The sequence below is a fragment of the Nothoprocta perdicaria genome, unplaced genomic scaffold, assembly GCF_003342845.1.
Source record: "Nothoprocta perdicaria isolate Ctin4 unplaced genomic scaffold, notPer1 scaffold_121, whole genome shotgun sequence".
NCBI lineage: Eukaryota > Metazoa > Chordata > Aves > Tinamiformes > Tinamidae > Nothoprocta > Nothoprocta perdicaria.
This window is the reverse complement of record NW_020454328.1, coordinates 690096-714976: the sequence shown is the minus strand read 5'-3', so window position 1 is coordinate 714976 and position 24881 is coordinate 690096. Positions and strand designations below refer to the sequence as shown.

General features: G+C 55.1%; 1 protein-coding gene across 1 annotated transcript in view; it reads left to right on the top strand.

Moving 5' to 3' along the window:
* The window catches only part of SKAP1 (src kinase associated phosphoprotein 1), a 95962-nt gene that overhangs the window by 15008 nt on the left and 56073 nt on the right, over nt 1-24881 (top strand). The window contains exon 4 of the mRNA XM_026054445.1: nt 10026-10142. Within this exon, the coding sequence (XP_025910230.1) occupies nt 10026-10142 (117 nt within the window). The remainder of the gene's footprint in view (nt 1-10025; nt 10143-24881) is intronic.

Genomic DNA, 24881 nt, shown 5'->3' with positions numbered 1-24881 from the left:
GTCAGCGGGTGCCAGGTCCCATATGGGCAAGAGGATGAGGAAGAGCAGGAGCAAATGAGCTGCTTTTTTGCACTGCCAGGACACGCGAGTGCCTGGCTGAGGTCACGGAACCCCGGGATGGTTGAGGCTGGCAGGGACCTCCAGGGCTCCGCCAGTGCAGCCCCTGCTCCACGGGGACACCCAGAGCACGGGGCACCCGGGCGCATCCCGGCGGCTTGGGGAGGTCTCCAGAGCAGGAGCCTCCGCAGCCTCCCTGGGCAGCYYGKGCCAGGGCTCGGGCACCCKCACCCCAAACAAGTTCCTGCTCACATGGACATGGAGCTGCCTGGGCTGCCCCTTGTGCCCACTGCCCCTGGGCCTGGCACGGCCACCACCCGGAAGAGTTTGGTGGGGAAGGAAGAGGCTCCTTCTGAGGAGGTTAGAGGGTTTCTTTGAAAGCTGTTGTGTAGTTGGCCTTTCTGGAGTGGGAGAGCAAAACTTGTGACCTCCTTGAGCAGAAGCACCTAGAGCTGCCTGAGCAGAGAGCTGGGCAAAACACCAAGAATTCCATTCAGGTCATCCCAGCCTGATGGCATCCAGTGCTCACTGACATGAGTAGAACTGGTTTTGGCACCGTGTTCTCCTTGGTGGTCGGTACAGGACAGGGGTGCGGGTCGGGTGTTGCCGATGGGCTGGGGAGGTGTTTGGGCAGGGTGTAGCTGAGCGGTGTGAGGGGTGCCCCGAGGGAGGCTGTGGGCTGTAGCGTGCAGCTCAACCCTGTATCCGCCGGTTCCTCGGGGCTGTTTGAACAGCGCGGGTGACTCGTGGATTGTCTGTGCGTTTCATGCACCGACCAGGCTTCGCATGCGCGTGCCCTTCTACTGCGCACATCCTGGAGCGGCTGAAGAGGGAAATCCACGGGCAGCCGGGCTCGTTTCACCCCTCTCCAGGTTCCTTCCTGCCGTTTGTCTCTCCTTACAACTGGGTTCTTTGGCAGCAGCCCTGGTGCAGCGGCAATGAGCGGAGCAAGGGAGCGGCAGCAGGCGGCTCCGGGTACTGCAAGGGGCTTCCGCAGGAGAAGGGGGAGACGGGAGCGATGCGAAAGCGAGGGCTAACTACGAATGCAAGGGGRTTGTGTGCTGAAATAAGGGAGATTTGGATCAAGGCTGCAGGTCCTAGTTTGGGCTCTGCTGCAATGTCCCTTTGCACCAAGTAACTTTATTCACTCACATTTCAGTTTGCCTCTTCCCGGACCCAAAAGATGCCTGGAAATGGGCACATGCCAAAGGTCACTGTGGTCACTGGTAGGAGAGAATTGGCTTAAATCTTTGTTCCTGAAGCGCTTTGGTTTTGGTGTGAAGGCCACGCTGAAACACCCGGTGCTGGAGGACGTGGGCTTTAAGTGAGGGTGCAAATCGAGCCCTGCCCTTGCCAGGGAGGGCTCCGGCTTGGGGCTAATGGCAAAGCAAATCCCAGGCCCGCTGTGGCACCTGGGCCCTGCTGCCCTGTGCATGGCGCTTGCCRCGGTGGGGCAGGAAAAACTCTTCTTCCAAGGGCTCATTCCCATGGGAGAACTAAACATCAAGCAGATGCACTTGCTGCCAGTGATTTTTTCTTTTCTTTGAAGAAAACAGCCCTGAATGGGTGAATAAAAGAACAGATTTATTTTCATTGAGCTTGCAATAACTTTGTTTCCCTACTAAAAATTCATTCCAGACAGCTTTGTTTGAAGTGCTGGGGGTATTTTCGGAGCAGCAGGTTCCCTGCMGTACACATAACTAGTCAGAACGTTATGGAAAGCAGGGATTATTGTTCCTTGGAGTTTAGGAAAAACAAGGCTCAAGGAGGGTCGCTTTCCTTACCTGGCATCGCACAGAGTGTTAGATTCATGGAGCAGCTTCGCAGAGCCTCAAATGCACTGAACTGGGCTGGATGGAGCCGGGTGGGAGGCGGCACCGAGCGCGTCCCGGCCGCTGCTCCTGCCGGCGCATATTTGGTTCGTGTAGTTATGACAAGAACAAGTAGCAAATCATTAAAGCAGCAGAAACACCATCTTTACTGTAAGGAGCCCCTTTGAAGCCGAGGCAGAGTGTTCCTGAATTAATGGAGTGTATAGTGATTTTACTAAGTTTTATTTATAAAAAARCCCTCTTTGCATTCATGCCAAAAGACTCTAGCTCAGTGGTAAGCAGGGTTCACATGCAGAAACCTAGTCTAGATTGATGATGTGTTTGAAAACGCAAGGGAAAAATTATTGAATTGACAATATTTGTAACATATTGTTAAAATATCTATTCTATCGCCATGCGTGGAATTTTCCTGCTTTATAAACACGAGTGCCAGTTACAAACCCTGCAGTGTCATAACACAGAGACCAAACGAAAACAAAAAAACTTTTGTTAGAATGCTTTCTAAAGGCCGAGATGTGTTTGGGTGGTGCAGGGTTAATTAATGAAAAATCAAATATACACAAAGGCATATGTTCTTGAACTGAAAAAAAGAAAAGCTTTAATATCAACATTTCTGACAGCTCCCTTTATCAGCACTGAGGCTTTGCTTCCTGCAGCTCTGAGCGCACAGTTCTCTGCCTCTCTAGATGTTATATTTTGGGCTAACTAGAGATGGTGCTTTCCTTTTTTGTTCTTTTTTGCAGTAAATTCCCTCCTGTTTGATAGTTTTGCAAGCCCTGAGCAGCTGCGCAGTTTTGCTTTTACRTGTGCTTATAAATTATTCTGCTACCTAAGGTATCGGGCACAAATTTTGGAGGTAAGCAACTATTGCAGGAAAAAATAGCAGAGTGTGCGCCAAGTGTTGCAGGCAGGAGGGGAGCGTCAGTGCCGAGGGGAGGCTGGGCAGGTACGTTTGCACTTTCAGACACGTGGGTGCCATTTGGATAGTGCTGCTGTGGAATTTTGAGTGTTCCAAAAACCGAAGCCCCACTATGAGTGCAGCTTTTGACTGAAGACCCTTATTTGGAGCAGATTTCCAGGGCCAGACTGTTGCTCGCTCGCTTCCCGCTTGTCCTTGCCCCACTCCGCGCTGCCCTTCCGAGCCTGTGTCCGGCCTTGGAGCAGCCTTGGCTGCGGGTGCTGCACCCAGGCGGTTCCCGCCAGCGACCTGGCTGCACTCCCGTGCTAGACGTGCAAGTGTTGGGTTGGATCAAAGCTCAGAGTCATTAATGAGCAGGTACTTGCACTTGATTGAGGTTAATATCGTTGCATCATAGGGAAAAATACTCATTTCCCCTCACTACTTCAAAATACGAAGCAATGTCTATTTTATTTTTTTCCTCTTTCTGGGGGTGTTCGTTGCATGAAATGGAACAGGGAGGGGAAGAGAAGGGAAAAGCTGCCAAAAGCAAATGTTCCCTTCGGTTGGGAACTTGGCCTGCCTCTTATCAGTTGCTGTTGGAGCCAGCAAAGACGGTCAGAACCTGCAGTAGGATTGAGAGGCCAGGCAATAACCGGCGGTTGGGCGGGTGGTTCTGTCGCTGACGTCAAAACTCTCATGACCTTTCTTGAGGAAAAACTAGGTTAATGAGAGCTTTTGAACTCTCTTTAAACAGCACGTTGATTTAAAACTTACAAACTTAGGGCAAGTTCCTGGTTTGGATTACTAGATGCTTCTCAGATCTCTACTTCATTAATCAAAAAGTGTTCAAGTTACTGAGTTACTCRTAGCTCCTTTGAAATCCATCTGAATTGTAAGACACTGGGGCTGGGCTTGTTCTCTTTGTTCCTATTTGTGCAGGGTGCCAGGCTTCCCTCCCTGCACAAGTTCACAGCATACCACGCTTTTAAGCAATGTACCGTAAAGGGGAAGGTATAAATATGTCAATAAAGATGCTAAATATACGGCAGTTTGGGGAGCCCCAGTAAGTTAAATATTAACAAGTTCTATTGCTCTCACTTTGGTCAGTTAATGAAATACTCTAATTATTAGATTGTCTAAATGGCCTGATGTGCAGCTTTGGAGCGTGCGCCTGCTCAGATGCCCACCCTGTGCTTTCCGGCCGTGTGTGGGCAATAGGAATGGGCTGCAGCTTCCTCTCCAGGAAGAAGGGCCGGGGCTAGTGCAAGGTGYGTAGCCCAATGCGCAGCCCGAGGGCAGCTTCGTGCTCGTGCAGAGCCGAGCGGGCGAGGAACTGCTCTGCTGGGGGCATGGGAGTGTCCCGGGCACCATCACCATGCACCGTCCCCGGAGCGTCTTGCAGCCAGCAGCTGCCAGAAAACGGGGTGTAAATCCTCTGTTCTGGCCCCAATGGAGAAGCGGCCCTGCATAGGTGCAAGCCGACCTGGGGGCTGCTGCTGGGAAAACCAGTGTTGTCTTTTAGCCCGTGCCTTGTGCTATCCCTGGGCAGTGAACCCCGGCTCGGAGCTTTCGCAGCCCTCGGCTTCCCCAAAGCTGGAGGTTTGGGTCCCTCTCTCCCAGCTGCCTGCACAGATTGCTGCCCTGCACTGGTTTGCAGAGCCCCAGCCCGTACAAGCCATCCCTGGAGCAGTAATTCAGCCCCYTGAGCCTCCATCCTGAAACAGAACTGTGAACTAATGCTTGGCGTTATCAGAAAGGCGTGACGGGCACCTCGCGCGGTGCCCGGCTGCGTCCCCCGTGGCTGCGCGCGCCCGGCGCTGCCCGGGCTTTCCTTCCTGCCGCGCGGGAGGCTGCGGCGGGCGCGGGCAAGACAGCCGCCTTGCGTCCCGGCCCGGAATGTGCTCCCCGGGCTGCCCCTGCCGCTGCCCCTGCGCTGCCTTYGCATGTGGCTGGGAAAGGAGCCGGAGCCGCTCCCGCTGCGGGGGACCTGGCTCAAAACAGTTTGGCCTCTCTCTGCAGCGCCGCATTTTTAGATCCCCAGTTGCATTTGCAGAACTGGTTAGTGGATCGTTGCACTGCGTAGGGCCGAGCTGCAGCTTCTCGGACGCCGCTCTGCTGCCCTCCCAGCGGCACTGGTGGCTGGGCCGAGCCTCAGTGCGGACCTGTGCTCCTGCCGTGCCTCAGTTTCCCTGCTTGTAAATTGAAGGCTTGGCCTCTTCCAAGAACAGAGGCTCCTTAGGAGGAACAAGTTACCGGACGGTGGAGTGGGGTTTTCTGTGCAGGGGTGGTTGGCTTATTTAAAAAGAATTCCCCCATTGGCTGCAAGGCTTTGATTTGAATGCCCTGTATAGCTTTTAAATCTAGATTTTTATAATCTACATGTAAGTGTATAGAGTTTAAAGGTTTGAATTAATAGCTTCCAGGTTACTTGGCCCATGTAGTCACAAAGTTTCTTTAGCATGTGGTAGAAGGGAGAAATAACTTAACCCCAGCCTGCTCGGAGCTCCCGAGCCCTCTTTGGATTTGTCCTGCCAAACCTGACTCGGAAAAGGTGAATTGCTTTCCGAGAGCAATTCCGCTTTGCTTTTCATCACCCGCGATGCCCTTGGCAGTGCCTGGATTCCCTCCCCTGCCCCTTCCAGGAGGGGTCGGGTCTGTGGTGCAGGTAGGAAGCGGCGGCTTCCCTGGTTTGGGGGGCTCGAGGGAGGCCCCCCCGCGCCGCAGGTGGTGGCGGCGCCTCCCGCATGCGCCGCTGCAGCCTCCCCCCGCATGCCGCGCTGCAGCCTCCCGCTCGCATGCGACGCTGCAGCCCGACCTGCTGGGCGCCCGGCAGCACTGCAGCCCCGCGCCGCCCGCCCCAGCGGACCATTAATTTGCTTTTACTACGTGTAATTAGTAAAAAGCTAGGGAGCGAGCGAGCGGAATTAGTCTTGGACCGGATTCACTTGTCAGCTGGCCAAGGCCTGTTTGGGGGGGACGCCTTGAAAACGGTGATAAATGGGCTGCTGTGGGGCGGGAAGGGCCGCGCTCGCCCCTGACCGGGGCGCCGCGAGGCAGGCGGCCCCGCTGGTCCAACCCGCGGCCGCGGAGCCGGCCCCTGCGCTCGGAGCCGCCCGGCCAGGAYGGCCCCGGGCTCTGCAGCCAGAGCGGGTCATTCCCCGCAGTTCATGAGGCAGCTCCAACACGGCTCTGTCTGTGGCCGGGGCACAGGAGGGAGCCGTGGGCGCAGCAGGGTGCGAAGCCAAACGGAAAAGGGCGTTGGGGCAGGCGGGATGAGCCTGGGCACGGCAAGGGGCAGGTCCGTGCTCCGCATGGAGAAGGTGCGAGGGAAARGCTGCGCCCGCCTAAACCGCAGCTCGCGGCGCCTTCAGCACCGGGGCTAACCACACAAATCCAAATGGGCACTTAGGAGCTGATGAAGCCTTTAAGGCATTCAAAAAAAGAAACATCATACATTTTCGAGCACATAAATGTCTTTAAAAAGGTATATAATTTATAATGGCAATGTTGACAGAGCTTTAACTACAACATTACAAATGCTAAGCTATAATATATTTACATATGAGCAGTACTTACTGTGTGGGCGCGTCTCTGTTGATGTGTTTCCATGTGATGCTCCATAATTTCAGCGAGTGATTGTATAAGGGATATTAAACCATAGTATTGATAATACTTTTACTGCTCTGCTTTGGGAAATGCATTACTGCTAAATTAGTCCCTGAAAATCTAGGGATATTAACACTGTCAAGCATGAAGGCAGATGGGATTTGGATCAGAGACCTTTATTTGTAGTACGATACGAGGAGTCATTACTCTGAGGCAGGAACTTCGTTTCCTTGAATATTAAGCGGAGTTGGGGATTTTACTTCCGCTTTGGCACAAAGCAGCTTATCACAAAGGCCTAAATAGAACTCGCTTGGTATTTTTTATTATCATCTGGAAAGATGSTTAATGAAACCGTGGGTACCGGGACGGAGGCCCTCACTGCATGCAAAGCAAGGTGAATTACTGTTTCCTTAGCAAGCTGCTGCCGCTGGTTCACGCACCTGCCCTCAGCCCTTCCCCTGCTCAGACCCGTTCTCCTCCTGGCATGGCCGGGATGCGGTAGCTTTTTTCCCCACCTTCCCTCGATGGGCAAACTGCAGCTCGGAGAAGGGAGAACTTTGCCATTTGCACGTGGAAGAGTCTGGCCTTGACACTTGAGCTCTCCACAGGAGATCCTGCTTTTAAAGATTAAGCGTTCTATGATTCTATGATTAAGTATCGCTGTCCCTGTGTTCTGACGGGCACGGAGGCGCTTTGTGACGCTGCAGCGGGGCTGTGGTCCAGCTGCTGCTGGCTCCCCGTGCCCGGGCGCTCCTGCCTGCTGCCCTGCAAGAAACCGCGAGCGGCCGAGAGCTGCCCACGTTCCACCTCGTGGCACCACAAGAGGCACGGAGCAGCAAGGCAGAGGATTTGGCACATGCACTGCTAGCCAGATAGTGCCAAGGGATGCCCTGCATGAGGAGCGCGCCCAGGAAAACCTCCTGCTCTGCCCTTTGGAGTCAGTCTTGCCTTTGGTCATGCTCCAAAGGGTGACAAGTTGAGGAATTTTGCTGAGAGTTTGAGKAGGAAGGAAGAGCAGCTTTGCGTCAGGTGCAGGATAATTATTTTCTGGTGTTCTCTGCTATTTGGTTTTTATTCCCTGTGTTTTCATTAAAAGCTAATGAGTTTTTTCTTCATTGAGAACAATAGGTTGGCCCCTGACAAGTTGCTGGTTATTTTTTCTGCTTGGACTCAACTAGCTGTTGCTGCTCCATAAACTTTATGGCGAAGTGGATTAAAGCCCAAGAAGTTGTTTCTCATAATGTAAATCGAAATGGGAAGGAAATGGGATTTAAGTAGCTTCGTTGCAGAGGGTTTTGCTAATCTTCTGTGAATCTCATGGCTGTGTTTGAAAGCACTCTTCGTCCTAACACAAACCAAATGTTTTCTTGCATAGATTTGTATGACCATGGCGTGCGCCACAGAGATCCTCACAGCACTCGGTGTGATGCACGTATGTGCACGGAGGGCCCGTGTGTGCTTGTGCGGGGTCTGTGCCTGCAAACGCTTGGGAAGAGCCAGTTGCAGCTTCCATGTGGGCAGTGGGAGGCGGCAGCAAGGAAGCCCACGGCTGCAGTGGCGGCCGCTCCGTACGTTCTCTCCYGCTATAACGCTGCCTGGGAAATGCATCCCCAAAACGGGCCTGTTTCCCCCGTGCTTTATGGGATCGACAGCTACTGCTGCTGGGAAAGGCAGCGGGTTCTTCTGGGGCAGCTCTGGCGCCTGGGCCCTTGCTCCTGCTCCACCCGTTCTGCTGCACAGCCGGGAACCCACAACCAGTTTGCTCGTTATTGCAATAATGCTGCACCTGTAGCTCGTTAGAAGGGAACACCTGGTACCTTGAGGCTTGCTCGAAAAGCCCGTTTTTCTTAATCCCGTGCAGTTTGCTTGAAAGAAAACCTTCTCTTAACAGATCAGGGCCGGGTGGGCTGGGGCTGGCTGCAAACGCTGGTGCCCGACCTCGCTGCAGAGCCAGGCCTGCACCAGTGCAGCTTGGGGGGCTCCGCATTGGGATGAACGCCGAGTTTTGCGTCGGACAACGAGCTRTGGCCCTTTGGCAGCCTCTTGTATAGAGTTCTGGAGCCCTTTGATGTGAGGATCTCTACRAGCTGCGGTAAAACAGGGAAGAGGTTGGGCCCACGGAGGCTTCCCGGGGGTGCGCCCACGGATGGGCAGAGCTCGGATGATGCAGTTCCTAAAGAAATTCTGAAAACAACTTTCCTCCTTTTTTATTTTCTCATGAATCTGGTGTTAAGTGCTTGCATGCTGGAGGCAAGGGAGYGTGGYGTTAGCAACCCCCTTGATTCTACYGTGCTGCTCCGTGGCCTTTTCCTCRGGCGCRGAGGCTGTAGAGGAGAAGGGACCAAGCGCCAGGAGCTGCTCTGTTCTGCCGCTGACCCCCACAGGCYGTGGGCAAATCTTCTGCAGCCAGGTTTTCCGTGGTGTTTTTCAGCACGTTTCAGTTTACAGTAACCAGCTGCATTGTCCCAGGGTCCGGCACCCGCGGCGGCTTTTCTGGGGGACCCAGTTTGCGGCAGGAGAGGTTTGTRCGGCCCCCGCTGCCCACAGCCACCCTGCTTTTGGTGCAGAACTGCAGGGTTCCTGAAAATCTGTCCTTGGTGCCTGCGTGGGGACCTTGGAAAACTTYGTGCTCGAACAACGTTGCAGTCTGGGTGTTCAAAATAAAAACACCTCCCAAATGTTTTCCCAGCCTCTGTTCAGCTGTTGACTTTTGGGGGCCTCCGCTGGTTTCCTGGGGGAAACGAGGGCTGCAGCCCCCAGTCCCAGCCTCTYGGTGCCTTTTCATCAGCACCTCATTTCAGCTGCGAATGCAGCCCGTTTGTTTGCTGAGATAAAACTGGTTTGGAGCTTAGTGTTTGAGCACAATTAAAATCAGCTGAAATCCCCCTTTTTTCTTCTTTGGTTTTTTTTTTTTTCCCTGTTTGTTGTGTGTTGAATGAATAAGCAGCTGGCTTTGCCTCCCTTATCAGCTGCCCGGGGTTGTGTGTATTCAGGAAACAAGGCAAAGCTTGAAAGACAAGTCTTGGGTGCTGTTTGAGCTGAGCAGGATCTTCTTCTGCAAGCAGGGTATCTAGCAGCACCCCATTTATAGTAGAATTTGGTATATTGTATCTATCTCTATAATATCTAACTGCCCTCTGCATAAAATCCAGCTTTAGCAGCAAAAGCTCGAGCAAAATGTTCCCAGAAATATGAAATGAAACACGGCGTGTGGTGAGGCAGTAGCTCCTGCTTCCCCACATGGATTTGCTTCAAACCTCTTTCTTTATAATATAAGCAGATTCTTGGATATAGTGGCGCTGCAGAATCCTCCTTCTGCAGCGGGCGCTTTCCGCGGTGGCGCCGCACGAGGAGCGGGATCTGAACGCGGCTCCGGGGCTTTGGTCCCTGCTCTTTGGGGCCTCCTGCCCGAATCCTCCCCAAGCGCATGGGCCATTTGGGGAGCAGGGCTAGGCCTCTGTGCTCCTAAATGCTGAAGCTGGCCTTGCACCCCAGGAGAGATTGGGGTTTTGCAGAATGCTTCAGTGGAAGGTTAGAACCCACAGGAAACAYATTTTGGTGTAGGTGGTAAGATCTGGATTTGCAAATATGTCCTCTCCACTAAACCCAGGTTCTCTGCTCCTTTCTAGGAGAGGATCYGCATGATGCTTCCTTTGGACGGGACAGTTCCGATGAAAATCAAAGCTGGAGTTTGGCCCCTTCCATGACATCTGACGTTTCCCTTCCATCAGACTTCCAGGATGAGGGTGAGTCTGTTTTCTGAAGTCCTTGAGTGAAGGCGATGGAAGGCTAAGTGGAATTCAGTAGTATTTTCTTGCTGTCTTTCATGTGTCTTGTAATACTGGAGCTGTGTTTTGCATTTTGTTAACTGGTATCCCTTTTATCAGCCACTATAAAGTCTCCTGGTGCTCCTGAATTTAATTTCATATTCATATCTGACTGCTGAAGTCAGATGTATTTCTGATTCTTTCCGTGTGAACTAGAGCTGGCTGAAGTTCGTGGTTGCGTTTGGGATTGATCACAGTGCTGGCAAAGAGCAGAACCTGCCCAAGGGGCTCTGTGATCTACTTTTGGAAGCGAAGCTGGCAGAGCTGAGGTGGTTCTCATCTTCTCATGGTGATCTGCAGTGCCTTGTGAAGGCTGGACTGCTTTGGGGTCGCGCTCTCCATCTCCCCCTTCCTTTGGATCTTGGCTTTTCCTCCCCTTTTACTCACATTTTTCCCCCTGCTCTCGAACTTTCTCCCCTGCCCTCGTCCTTCCTGTTTCATTTTCCATTTCAGTCCCTCCTCTTCTCCTTTTCCACTCTTTTATGTCTGCTCCCACGCTTGTTAGTGAATTATTAGTCACCAGTGAAGAAGGCAGAGAAATGAGGCTTTATTTGGGATGAGGCTGTAAGACCTGCTGGGCACTGGGGTTGGCTCCCTCGCACAGCATGCGCCTGTCTGCCAAATATATTGATTCATGCTAGGAAATAAATAGCTTCATTTAGACTGATTAGAGACAAGGTTGGCCTGATAGTTAGCAAGTAATTGTGTCCAGCAGAGGGGTGTGGAGCTGGAGATTGGTTGTTTTAAGGAATCTGCGCATGCAGATATGATGTGCAGAGTGTGGACAGGGAATGTGTGACAAGGATAATGGATGTTGGACTAAATGGGACATGAAAGGGTGCTGAAGACCTCAAGCTTGGCCTCGTCAGGCAAGCTRTGTCTCTATGAAGCCTAGGGTTTCTCCTGGTGTGTTTATTGAGCTTGTCTGCGGAGGTATTTGCTTTGCTAACTTTGAGTGGTGGTTTCTGGCAGCCCCGAGGGGCAGCGTTGGACCCAGCGCCCGCGAGACCTGCGAGCACTTGGCACCACGGAGCGCTCCCAAATATGGAATGGCAGCCTCGGTGGAAGGAGGCCCACATGGAAGAATGGCAAGGAGATTGAGAGCACACACAAAACTATTTACTGGCCTTGAGACCAGTTGTATTCAAATGAGTTGTCCTGGGAAGTTCTACCTTGCATGGGCATCACGGGGTTGGCCGTGTTCGTATGGGGGGAAAGCTGCGCAATTCGGGCTGACTGAAGTCAGACACCTGGGAGCCTGAACTGGCAAGACTGAAGGTGGGGGCAGAGGTCGAACACAGGATTTTGAGGAACCTTTTCTTTGCCCTGCCTTGGTCTGTAAACGCACCATCAGAACAATTTTCTGTCTCTCTATTTGCTTTTTTCTCTCCAGCTCCACATGGTTGCTCTCCATGAGCAACCCRGGGAAGTGGCCAGAGGAACCAGTCGGCCCCTTTTAGGAACATACTTATCATTCCTGTGGCTTTTTCAGTCCTAGGCCTATTTTGCAACAAGTGTCCTTAGGCGTAATCCCAAAGCAAACGGAGCGGCTGTTATCTCATGCCTCCTGAATTTCCCAAGTTTATTAATTCAAGACTTTAATGGAAGCAGATTTCCCTGGCTGAGATGGAGGAGCAGGGGAACACAGTGGCTGCTCATTTTCATCCTCAGCTGCCTTTTCCTGGCTTGATCGGAACTTCCCATAGGAATCTGAGTGAACCTTTAAACTTGTCCCTGGTGGAGGGAGCAAGAGGGACGGCGCGAGTTGGGGATGACTTTACTCAATGAGCCATAGCCCTGTTCCATAGGCTCGTCCCTAATGAGTGATTAAGAAGCTAATGTTTGTACTGTGCTGAGAGGCTGTGAAGCACTGTGGAAGTGCTAAGTACTATTATAATGATAAGTACCTCTGATGAGACACTTCCCATGTAATGTATTCTGCGCAGACCTCTTGAAGACTTTTAAAAATGTTTTGTCTGTTGAACTAGTAGATCTCCCGGTTTTCCATGGCCGCTGCTTGGGTTTTAGGGGAGCGCGGGCTGGATACGGGGCCAGGCACCTCTTGGGGGTCCCTCCAGCCCCCCGGCGAGCGGCTGCCTTTGCGGAGCATCTCCCGGCCCGGTACTGGGGACCGGTCCCCGCGGCCGGGCCCAGCAGCGGCGACGTGTTCGCTTTGCCGTCGTGTCTGGGGGCAGTCTGGGCAAGGCCTTGCCCCCTGTTTGAGCTTTGTGGGTTTATGGGGAGTGTTTTTGTAGATATGTAAGTTCTTAGGGTCCTAGCAAGGAAAACAGATCTCTGAGCCAAAAATCCCCCTGCTTTTTAACGTGCTAAGGGGGTTTTGCCTTAAAAGGCGGAGGCCGGTGGGTGAGCGGGGTCCTTGGGCGCGGGCGGGACCGCGGACACGCGGGGCCCACGGCGCGGACACCGCGCGGGCGCGGACACCGCGCGAGCGCCCCCGCCGCTGGCCCCGCCCCCGCCCGCGACTGGCCCCCCCCCCGGGTGGCCCCGCCCCCGACTGCCTCTGGCCCCGCCTTCGCGCGCCGCTGGCCCCGCCCCCGGCCCCGTTGGCCCCGCCCCGGCCGCCTGTCCCCCGCGCGCACGGTCCCCGCGGCGGGGTCTGCAGCGCCCCCGTGTGGCCGCGGCGCTGAGCGCGGGGCGCCGCTGCTCGCCGCGCGTTTCCTGCGCATCTTCCTATATACACACACACACACACATATATATATATATACATATATATGTGCATGTATTTAGTGACCCATAGAGCCCGTTCTGCAGGTGCCGCTGTAAAAGTCTCCTCTTCCCCTTCCACCTGCGGTGGCCGCAGGGCCTTCGGGGCAGCCCAGCTGCTGTGGGGGCCCTGGAAGGCAGCAGCTTGTCCGAATGCTGCYGAATTTCAGGGATAACTGAAAGGAAAGGAAGGAAAGAAAGAAGGAAAGAMAGACACGTGAAATGCAGGCTAAGAGCCTGAGTACTGCAGAAATGCTGAGTATCTGCAAGCTCGATAGTCTGTACAGATCAAATGCTGAATGTCTGCAGATGAGTCTAAATGCCTCTTAGGTTAGAGCTGAAAGCTTTATATTTTTCTTTTCAAATACCATTAGAAGCAATTACCCCTGCCTCCCAGATGTCCAGAAATGTCCTTTGCTGCTTTTGACCAGGTTATTACAAATTTGCTGGTGCTGTGCTTGCGAGCCTCGTGCAACGGCGTACGAAGCATTCGGGGAACGGATCTGTGACAAGAGCAATTGCGGCCCAATGTTCCTCCCGGCTTTTTCCCTTTTGGATTTTGGGCAGTATCCAAATGAGCACAGGGAGCAGGAGGTTAAAATACAGATCGGTTATTTGGGCGACAGGCAGCCTGATTCCCTGCCATGACTGGGAGCAGGTTTGACCAGCTCAGTGTGGCTTTTATTTATTTTTTATATATATATTTTTTGCCAGAGGGCAGAGAACGGGCACAAAACTATGTGTAAGAAAACAATGTGTTTTCTAAGAAAAAAACTGTAGTTATGCTGTATGACATTGTATAGAGAAATTTCATTCCCTTGAAGCTAGAGAGCTCATGTTCCTTGATTTATCATTTTCTGAATGGAAATGCACCTTAACGTTAGCGCTTTCGAGYCCGGTGTGATAACGTCTCTGGCATTGTGCAAATAAGTTCCTGGAATGGGGCTCTGTCTGGTCAAAAGGTTTGGCTGTATTTTATACGGAGCAACTTGGTTCACCTTTATATTAAGGACTATTGGTTCGGGAGCAGGGTGATTGGCTTGCGAGCTGCCAGGAGGAGATGYACAGATTCTATAGGAGGGCTCTGACCTTTGCAGACATGCAGAGTGAAGCCACCAAGGTTTTCGGCTCTATTTTCGAGCAAAGGAACCCAAAGCGGCTCCTGGTTCCCGGCTGGGGTTTTACAACTGCAGCAAATCCCAGCGCCGGGACCCGCGGCCACCGGGTCCTACACCGTGCCCTATAGAAACAGCTTTTCTTTCCTTATAAAATGGTTGAAACCTGGCACATTACCATTTTGGTAGGGTGTTTTTTGTTTTGGTTTGGTTTTTTTTCTTGTGACAGGGGAAATAATCCTGATGCAAATCAGGCCCCAAACCACGCTGGTCCTGCCTGCGGATCCACACGTGGATGAGCCGCAATTTCACAGTGGGGATTTCTCGGCACTGCCGGTATTTTGGGTACCCTGGGGATGGAGCCTTCAGCAACCAGCTCTGCTTGGATTTTGGGTGAGCCGCACACGACCGGCAGCGCCGTGCCGGGGAAACGGGCAGCGTTTGCCTACGGTTGCAGCCTGAAACTAACGGTGGTGCAAAAGCAAGATGTGCTGAGAAGCAAAGAAGCTTCATCSTGGCAAGACATCTGGGCTGCTGCCAGCTCAGCTGCCTGCAGATGCTCCTGGATGCTCCGTATTTTGCAGGCTCCATCTCCAAACGTAAGGCTGCAGATACTGAATCCCCAGGTGCAAGGGACAGCGTGGACACCTAAAACTAGTGCTCAGGTTGGGCAGTGCTGAAAATCACTGTGTGCCAAAATACAGCCACTCTCCCCAAGAACTTAATTTAGAGACTGGTGCCATAAATCCCAAAGCGAAATCCTCAAGAGGACAACCAGAGGAGAAGGCTTTTCCTTCTTTTCACTTCATTTCTCCTCTACATGTCGGAAATGGAGCTTTGTTGGCCAAGGTTCTCCCTGGAGCTGTTCTGCCCTCCGAGAGGCTCCCTGGAGCAGGGGCTCGCCGGCTCCTCTGTCACCGTCACTTTGCACCGGGACACACGTGCGTGTTTTCGAGCAGCTCTGTTTAAGGCTCGGGGGAATGAACTGCTTCCCCGACCGAGTTCATCTTTTGTTGTTTAACCCGCAAGAGATGTGGCTGCCGCAGGAGGCCGCGGGTCTGATTTTGGCTGGCGCTGAAGGGTGGCCCTGGGCGCGGGGGCCCAGCACCCCCGGGGCTCCACGGCCCGACCCGGTGTCGCAGCAAGAGCRGGCGGAAGAACCGCCGTCATCCCTCACCCTGCTAATGCCTTCTCGCCAACTAATAGCTCCTTGTTCATCAAGGTAACGAATGGGTGCCGAGGTGACACGCTCTTCACCCGCCGCTCTTTGTTCTAGGGTCCTCCAGRCTGATTGTATCAGCTCCAGCACTGACAAATGCTCCCCCAAACTTTAACACTACGTAAAATTGAGTTATGGGTTTTTAAGGTTAGACTCCTCTGGCTGAAGGGTGATTGTCTCYAAGAGATAAAGGAATCAGGACTGAACAATAACAAAATCTTTGCCACGGGATAATGCCGGTTATTGAGCTCCCTGCTCGCCTTATTCGGTTACAGAGCCTCGCCCCTATTCTTCTCCGCGGCGCTCGCAGTTGAAGCGGGAGCTGCTGCTCTCTCCAGCCTCATCCCGAGGTGCTGCAAGCGCGGAGATCATTCCCGTCCCGGAGGCTCCCGCYGCCCGGGGCCGTGTCTGCAGCAGCACTGTGGCCGAGTCGCCCTCGCGGTGGCACCTTCGCCGCAGCAAAGAGGGGCACAGGGCGCTGGGGGGGCGCTGGGGAGACAGGCCCTAACGCGAGAGCCGTGGGAAGTGGTTAAGGTGTTTGCTCCCCTGAGGAAATTATTTGATACGCGGTTTGATAGAAGATGGGTCGGGAATTAGGTATGGCCCTGTGAAAATTGAGGCTGTCTCCTGTCGTGCCCTGCAACGTGCTCTGTGYTCCCGCTGCTGCAATGGACGGAAAGTAGGGGCTCCTCGTCCGGGTGCAGCACGCTCCCAAAACACCTGTATTCCTACAGGAGAAGCTGAAGCGSAGGAGGAGGAGGGGACCATTAACCTGGTTGTACCCTGAGATTCCCTGCTGGAGGGGAGAGAACCATGCACACTGTCCCGGAGCAGACCTGGACCGCAAATGACCTGACACAGGTCCCATAAGGAGGCTGTGCTGTAGAGGGGAAGCAAATCTCAGTTCTTTGGAGGCTCCAGCACCTTGCTCCGATTCTTTGGCTGAAAAAAACGAAAAGCTATTTTGCATTGGGTAATGAGGCTGGGCCATCTGCTSTAAGTGCGAGTGGTCTGGACCCTAATGCCTTGGTCCTCTGCAAAACCCCTGAAATCTGGGGGCAGAAATCAGAAGTTTATTTGACCTGGGTCAAAGACATCCGACACTGAGATCTTATGTTGAGAACAAGCAGGAGCCTCCTGGCAGAGCCGCCGAGGAGGGACCCTGCTCGCGGCGGGCGAAGGAGCGAGTCCCAGAACACGAGGGAGGGCAGAACTTAGTGGAGAGAAGATCCCGGCGCGCTCTGGACTCCGTCCAAGGCCTGGAGGCCTTTCCTGATACACTCCTGATGCATGAGGTGTGCGGAGAGGCCCCGCACGGCGGGGATGGCCTTTGGATGGCCGTGGGTGTCAGGCTTGAATGGAGAGGCTGGTGGTGTCCGTCCCAGAACTTGTCTCTGCTTTATCCACTGCTGCTCTGAGAAGAGAGGGCTCTGCTGTCCCCCAAAGGCCTGGCTTTGTGGGCAACTGCAGGAAGGCTTGGGCTCAGTTAAGCTCTCGCGTCTACCATAATTTCTGCTTCCTTAAACTTCACTCAAGAATTTCCCCCTTGGTGTTTATATCTTCAAATATAGGTGCCCATGTGTCATTTAGCAGATGTTATAAAGGGGTGTGTTGGATGTCGTGAGTTTTGAGGGCTGTAACTGCAGCTTTCCAGCCAAGSTGACCTCCATGCAGAACAAGTCTCTGTCCTCTGGGCTGGTGGAAGGGCAGAGAGGACCCACGACAGGTCCTGGAAGGTAAAACACTCTTGGAGAGGTGACATGTTAATCCTTAAAGCAAAGTGGTCTATTCCAGGGAACTGGACACGGTGTTTTGTTCAGAGGGGTGCAGCCTCTGACCACGGAGGGAGGTGGTTTCCATCCGGCACCCACAGTTTGTGCGGGCAGGTTGCGTTGCCTGTGTTCAGATTTAGCCTGTTAGTGCTGGGATCTAGCCGCTAGTGCTGGGATTTAGCCGCTAGTGCTGGGATTTGGCTGCCTTGCTGTTGTATCCCTGCGGAAGCAGCCCCCGTTGCCCATTTCCCGGCCTCGCTGCTGTGCCACGTCAGCAGGTGCCACCCGCCCGGGGCTGCAGCCCCTTCCGCGCACGCGGGCCTGGGGCCCCGTGACCCGCGGCCTCTTCCCAAGGGTCCCTGCCCGTTTGTTTGCCTGAATTACCCTCCAAGTTCCTTGTCTTTCTGCTTCCTAAGACTTTCTGGTGCCGAGTTTACTCTTTTTTTTTTTGCCATAATATCAATTTATTTTGAGCRGTAGAATCTCTTTTTCCTATTCTATCCCTATCCCTAACCTCCCTGTGCCCCCTACTATTATTTCCTCCTCTTTCACTTGATATTTGCATTACCACCTAATTTAGTATCCTCCTGCTCCCTGAATTAATGGCCTGTTTACTTGCTCCGGATAAAACGGGGGCCGATGCCCTGCAGGACCCCACGGCAGACGCTCCTGCTCGCGACAAATAGAACGTTTGGGGACTCTGCTGCCCGACACCCTCCGGCTTCCACGCAGATGGAGAGCAGTGGGAGGAGAGGAGAAGCACAAAGTGACCGGGTGGCTCCGTTTGTCCCTGCCGGCCCGCGCGTGTAGCCSTGTCCAGAGGCTGGGGAAGCCTGTGCATCCCGAGGAATTGCTGTCCTCAGCAGGGAGCAGCGGGCGACTCCTCCTGGGGCCGATGGCATCGCCCGGGTGCTCTGTTTGTCACCCGGTGGCCATCGGGGTGGTGACGCTTCCGCTTGAAACGCGTTTCCTGTTCGGTTTCTGCCAAGACTGATCTAAAGTTGCTTTGTTTTCATCTCTAAGTGGAAATTCCTGGCCTGGTTTTGGTTCCTCCTGTAACGAGGCTCAAGCTTCAAGAATTTTGCTGGGAGACCAAAAAAGAAAAACTCAAGGAAAGCCTTGTCCTCCTCACTCCAAACTTCAAGAAAACTCATTGCACAAAACAGCCTCTTTTCGATTTGAGTTGGTTAATGAACACTTGTATTTTGTATTTTGCATCTTGCCACRCTGGTCTGAAGGGGACAACCCACGGGGAGCAAAGCCAGGCGCCCCAGAAAGGGGCATTGGCCTTTCCAGGGGGRAGCACGCGGCATGGCCAGCAGGCGCTCTCCCGAAATCCCGCTGGATTTGGGCGCTCTCGCTGCTGCTCTTTGATGTGCAGCCCCAGGGCGATCACAGCTGCTCCCTGGTGCCCCCGAGGGCCGGGCTCCCCCGGGCTCCGCGTCCCCGAGCGCKGCACAATTCCGGGAGCAGGCGGGATTTCCTGGCACCGCTGCCCCCCCTCGTGATTCCCGGCGGATTTTCCATGCTTGCCGTGCGGGTGAGCAGACGCGCCGCGGGGCCGCGGCACCCGCCCGGGGCAGCGCTTTGCCCTTGGGTTGCTCCGAGGTGTTGAACCCCGCTTGCAATTGCTAATTATTTTTCAATTGCCCAAGACAAATGGGCAGGTTGGGGAGGTGCCGCTTCCCCGTGACCCCGCCTGTCAAACACGGTGTCTCTATTATTGTTGGAGCTGTTTTTGTTAGATTTTTCTTGTTTTTAAAGAGAGAAATATCTTCCATCACAGAGGGGACGTAGCCCTTTTGAAAACTCTGGTGCATCGGAACATTAAAGAGTCCCCATCTCCCAGCGCCTTCAGGAACGAGCGGATAAATGACACCGCTGGGAAGTCCATTCCTCTTGCTGCAACTTCATCTTATTTTTAGCGAGAAAAGTGCCGCTGGAGAAAGGGGGATCCGTAGGAAAGCACAGCTGTTTGGTTGTGAAGCGCCTGTAGTCAATGCAGCGGCTGCAGGCAGCCCCGGCAGCCTCCTGCTCCCCTGGAGGGGGATTTGCTGGTGGCCCCTGCGCTGCTTTGTGCGACCGGGGCCCTTGGCTGCTTCCTTTGCCCCGGTGGCCCGTCCAGAAGCTGAGCTTTAGTGTTCGTGTCCTCGTGCATGTGCCCTGCTCCGCGGGAACGCAAAACCGCCTTTAATCCCTGGAATGCCCGGAATAGCCAGCCCGGGATAGCGCAGAGCTCCCCATGGGCGCGTGCCGGCGCGGGAGCGTCGGAGGGGCCCGCGCGGGCAGAGCCGCGGCTCGCGGGGCTCCCCGTGGAGCGCGACCCCCGGCCCCMGTGACCCGGCCCGCCCCCGTCCCAACGGAGATGGATTTTGCAGCTCGCGGCCCCAAGGGCACCCGGAGCACGCGGGGAGCAAAGCGGCGACCGGGGGGAGGGAAGGGCAGGCCACGGGAAGATGGAAAACCTCCTATTCAATAATTAGAATAAAATTGGGGGATCGAGAATACAGGGGTCAGCTTCTGTTCACACCAATATGGCTTTCACCTTGTAGAGAAAGGCCTGCACCAGGTAATTAGGTCAAGTCAATGATTATATATCTTTAAGTGAAGTGGAAGGGACTGTAATTGTGATGAAATTTGTTTGAAGAGGGAAAGCATGGGGAATTTTGTTTAAAGGTAACGAGTTCAAAGGGTAAATGAAGTTCAAGGTTCAGTTCGTGTTCACTCCTAACAAAAAAAACACCCCCGCACACCAAGCAGCCAATATTTCTATCAGGCGAGTTGCTTTATCTTTTGGGGAAGGGAATGGGATCATATCCCTGTAGGAAAACTGGAATTAAAGCGGTGACAGCTCTTTAATGGGCCTTTCTTTCTTTAGGAGCCAACAGAAGGGTAAACCTTGGGTAATGGGTTTTTTTTCCCCTGTTTGGTTAATTCTTCCCTTYGGAAGAATAGCCACCTTGCATGCAAATGGTGACGTCCCGACGCGGGCCCTGCCGGCCCGGCGAGTCCCTTCTCCCACGGGGACTGCTGAGGAGGGACGAGCGGCTGCCGCGGGAGGGGGTCCTGGCACCCCAACCTTCCCCGAGCACCCTGGTGCCCCAAAACGTTCTTCTTGGGGGTGTCCCTGCAATGGTTTATGGTTTTTGCTCCTCCAGCTGTGCGGCTGCTGCCGGTGCTCCCACCTCTTCCCGTCGTCGTGTCCTGGGCAGCCCGGGCCGCGGTGCCCCAGGGGCTGCGCCGGCCCCTCGCTCTGCCCCGGCACGCGGCCGAGGTCCCGCGTTGCTGCTCCCGGCGTCGCTCCTGCCCTGTGCCCCCCGGCCACCCCGGCGGAGGCGGGAGGTGGAGTGGRGGCCCAAAGCAGCGGCCGTTTGCTGCAGTCCTGCCAGTAAGAGGGAAGGTGCCCCGAATTCCCTGGACTGGGGTGGGATGGGGAGCCGCGGGGTGAGTGGGGTCGGTGCCCCAACTTCCCCCCTGGGAAACACGGGTGGAGTTGGAGGGAGGATGGGAAGAGCCGCCCCAGCAGCGGGCAGGATTCACCTTCTCTTCCCCCTGCCTTTTGTCTTCCCTCTTTCCCTATCGTGCCCATCCCTCTTCCCTGCGAATTTGATGCGATCGTGTTTTGTTCAGGTCTATTTGGGGAYATCGCAAGCCGCTTTACGGTGGCTTTTCCCCCGCTCCCAGCAAAGTCCCTGTCGGCTCAGGGAGGCTGGGAGCGGGAGGGTGCCGGCTGCGCCCGGCGTCGGTTCAAGGTTCATTCTTTGTTCGCGTGCAATAAAAAGTCCTCAGTTATCAGGTATTTAAACCCAAATCAGCAGTTCCATATCCGTAACCTGAGCTGCGCGCTCCTGCGCCTAATGGCCGCGCGGCTGTCGTTTGCGGCGACTCGGGTGACACTCGATTTGTACTCGCTGACGGGAACAGATGGGCGCGCATTGTGCGAGCCGCCTGTATGCAAATGTGAACGGAGTTTCACCCGCGGCCGCCTGACCGCGCGGCCCGGCCCGTAAAAAATGGCCCTCGCGCGGTACCAGCGGCGGGTCAAGTTTACCATCCGTCTTGCCGCGGGACGGAGACGGCAACGCGGTTATTTAGTCTCCGCGTTGCCGCCGCCGGCTCCGGCGTTTCACCTGTTTGTGAACCCGGCCGCGTCGCGGCTCCGCGCTGCCTTGCAGCCCCCGCTTGCCCGGCCTTGCCCGTGCCCCCCGCCTTTGTGCCGCGGGTTTTGTTTGCCRGGAAGCCGCCCGCGCCGACGCGCGCGGTTTTAGTATTTAAAAATTGAGAAAAATGATAATTGATGTCAGAATAAACAAGCGGCSTTTTAGGCATCGGTTAACGGGTTTGCATGTACAGAGGCGGTATACAATATATAATAAATCTCACCATTTAAATGTGCAACCCTTCATTAGAGGGAAAATATGAACAGCTGTAATCGCACATTTACGCTGGCGACACAGAAAAATCTGGTTAGGGTTGTAATTTTTCACGCTGATGAAGAAGCGGGAGCAGGTTCTGAGCGGCGCCGGTTCCTGCGCGCCCCTCTCCTGCGGCGCCGCCTTCGCGGCCTCGGCTCCCGCACCCTGTTCTCCCGCTCCCGGGGGTTTCTCCAGGAATGGCAGAGCCCCGGACACCGGCTCTCCCGGCCCCGTTACACGGCTCACGTAAAGGAAGCGGTCGCTGCGGACACAGCGGAGCCTCATGCGACGGGATCGCGGGCGGTGGCGCCCGGCCGGCGGCGCGCGCGCGTTCCCGGTGCCGAAGCACCCGCTCCGCGCTCGCGCTCCCGGGGCCATCCCCGTTGCACCGCGCTCCAGATCCGCCTGCCTTGCCTTTATGCTCTATTGTGCCCTCCGTAGGGAGGAAAGAAAGGGGAAAAGCGGAACTCTCGTCTATTTTTAGGCAGTTGAAGCTCTGCTGGGGTCATCGGGAATAGAAATGAATTGCCGGAGCCGGATTTGTGCAGTCGGCAGCTGTCACAGCTGGCAGGGATGGTGGAAATAGGGCGCTCTGCACGCTTGGAGAAATGGGGGGCTTCCCAAGCGGCTTGCTGCCCTCGTTTTCGGGCACTGAACAGTGGCTAGAGGGCGAATTCCCTGTCCCGGAGCCCGCGCGGGAGGTTCCGCGGGCGCCCGACCTCGCTTCCCACCTGAGTGTACCGTGCTCTTTATTAAACCATCACTTAGGCCTCACGTGCAGGGAGCGTGGGTCACGGGCACGAGGCGCCGCGAAGCCAGAGTGATTACTAAATAAACCTGAATAAGGACTGCAGGATTTGGCCCCTTCTTTGTGACCTTGGAATTGCTCTCGGAGGAGATGGTGGCAGGTAAAGAGAATTGGATTTATATTCTGATGTATGAAACCCCTGTCTTCTTGCTTCAGCAGCAACCTGACTGGAGCTTTCTTCAAATTTATGGGACTAACTAAGGAATTTGTAAATGATTTTTTTTTCATTTTTTTTTTTTTTAGAGGAAGAGAAACCAAGGGAGGTAAAAAGGTGACTATTAGAAAATTATTGCTCAACTGCAAGCGTAATTTTTACCTCCAAAAGCAGCTTGAAAAGAGACAGATTAAAAAAAAAAAAGGAGGGGGATAAAAAAAAGAAGGTAAAGAGGCTCTTGCAGCGAGTTTGTTCTTGCAGGGAAGGCATTTTCCCGGGAAAGCGGCGGCCTCTGCCCCGAGGGCTCCTGGTTTATCCCTGCCTGGCCTGCGAGGTCCTGGGGCGCCCGTGGGCGCCGGTCCCTGCGGTGTCCCCAGTGTCCCCGGGGCCGGGCCGGGCCGCTCGCCCTCTGCTCTAAATCAAAGGCATCCGTCAGCGGGACGCGGTGCCGGATATAAATAGGGGCTATAACTGCGGTGACAAGCGGGGCTGCGGCTGTAAATACTCATTATCTTTCTTAATATGACACCGTGTGGACGGGGAGAGCGCCGAGATTACAGCAAGGGGGGGAATTAAAACCAGCAAAAGGGAATCGGCGCTTTGAAACCTAAAATCAGGCCTCGCTTTGCTGTAAAAGACGCCCCTCTGCAGCATTTATATACATTAACAGTATATATAGAGGCAGCAGCCGGTGTCCTCGGCGGAGGCGAGCGCGGGCCGCGCAGACATCTGTTTGCATACATTGTGTGGCAGGCAGCATCAGATCGGAATGGAATTTATCTAGATTTTATATGCATGGCTTGATGTAAATTGAAATAAATGGCGCGGCCTCCTCTGCGTGGCCGTGTCGGCCTCGCCGCCGCTGCCTGAACTTTTCACCTCGGGTGCGGAGGCGCCGGCCCCTGCCTTGCAGAGGGGCAGAAGGGGGTTTGTCCCCCCGGCGCCCCCGCCTGCGCCCCCGCTGCCCCCTCGGCCCCTAGCAGTGATTTGGGCTGTTTCTGACGGGATTTTCCWTTGGAGCTTTGTGCTTTGCGGCTGTAAAGGGGCCTGGGTGCTGTGTCCCGGGCGGGAAGGTGCTGGTGGCTGCTCCCAGCCCTGATCCGTGTCCAAGCGCCCGTGTCCGCAGCCGTGTGCAGGGAGCGCAGCGTTGGTGGCCGCTGTCCGGGCGCCTCGGGAAGCAGCAGGGCCGCTTTCCCTGCCGCGGAAGGGGCCCTTGTCCTGGTTTCCGGAGTGCAGCGGCGGGAGCGGGAGCGGGTGGCAGGTGCCCCACGTGCAGGGCCGGGCGCCGCTCCTTCCCTGGCATTCGGCCCGTGTCGCCGGTATCTCCTGTCCTGCTAAACAAGCYCCCTGTCAGGTCCACGTCACTGGTAGTTTAAGGGCAATCACAGAATCCCAGGATCCCAGGATGGTTGAGGCTCCTCCAGGGCTCCGCCAGTGCAGCCCCTGCTCCACGGGGACACCCAGAGCACGGGGCACCYGGGCGCATCCCGGCGGCTTGGGGAGGTCTCCAGAGCAGGAGCCTCCGCAGCCTCCCTGGGCAGCCCGGGCCAGGGCTCGGGCACCCKCACCCCAAACAAGTTCCTGCTCACATGGACATGGAGCTGCCTGGGCTGCCCCTTGTSCCCACTGGCCCTGGGCCTGGCACGGCCACCACCCAGGAGAGCTYGGCCCCTTCCTCCCYGCATTCACCCCCAGGTATTCGCACACGTTGATGAGGTCCCTTCTCCGCCTTCTCCTCTCGGCGAAGCAGGAGGGCAGCAGCAGAGGGGCCGGAGCGGCGGGTGCTCGAGGTGCTGCGGGCGCCCGGGCGCTGCTTGTCCCTTCCTTCGCAGCCGGGAAAGCAGCAGCCGCGTGAAGCCCGGCAGTGGACGTTACCGCTCCGCAGGGGCCACACGCGGTGCGTAAGGCTATTTGCTCTGCGCAGCGTGTTTATAACGCTCTGAAATGCCGTAATGAGGGCACCACTGCTCCAGCAGGCTCTAAGCTGGGATGCGGAGCGCAAAGGGCCGGGATGGGTACGTGCGGACGCCCCTCGGGGGCTGCGGAGCAAGGAAGGGGCCGCGCTGGCCCGTGGCTCGCTCGTGCGCCTGGCGCTGGAGCGGAGCTGTCAGCGACGTCCTACGTGACGCTCTTGTGCGGGCGTCAGGGCTCTTTGAAAACCTTCGTTTGTGCGTGTGGAAGGGCCGTGACTCTGCCCTGCTTCGCTAGAGGTGCCGAGAGGGGGACGGAGCTGGTCTAGGGCCGGGAACCCGCAGCAAAGCTCAGCTCAGCATCGCCGCCTCCCTCTCCCCGCTCAGCTTCGGGAGTTTGTTCTCGGTCATTTACTTTATTCCCCGAGCGAACACTGATTTTAATTACTGTTTCCTGAAAACATAGAATGATTTTTCCCACCTCCCTGCCCTTCCTTGTGCTCTTTCCCTTCGTCCCTTTTCCTGGATCCTTCCCGTG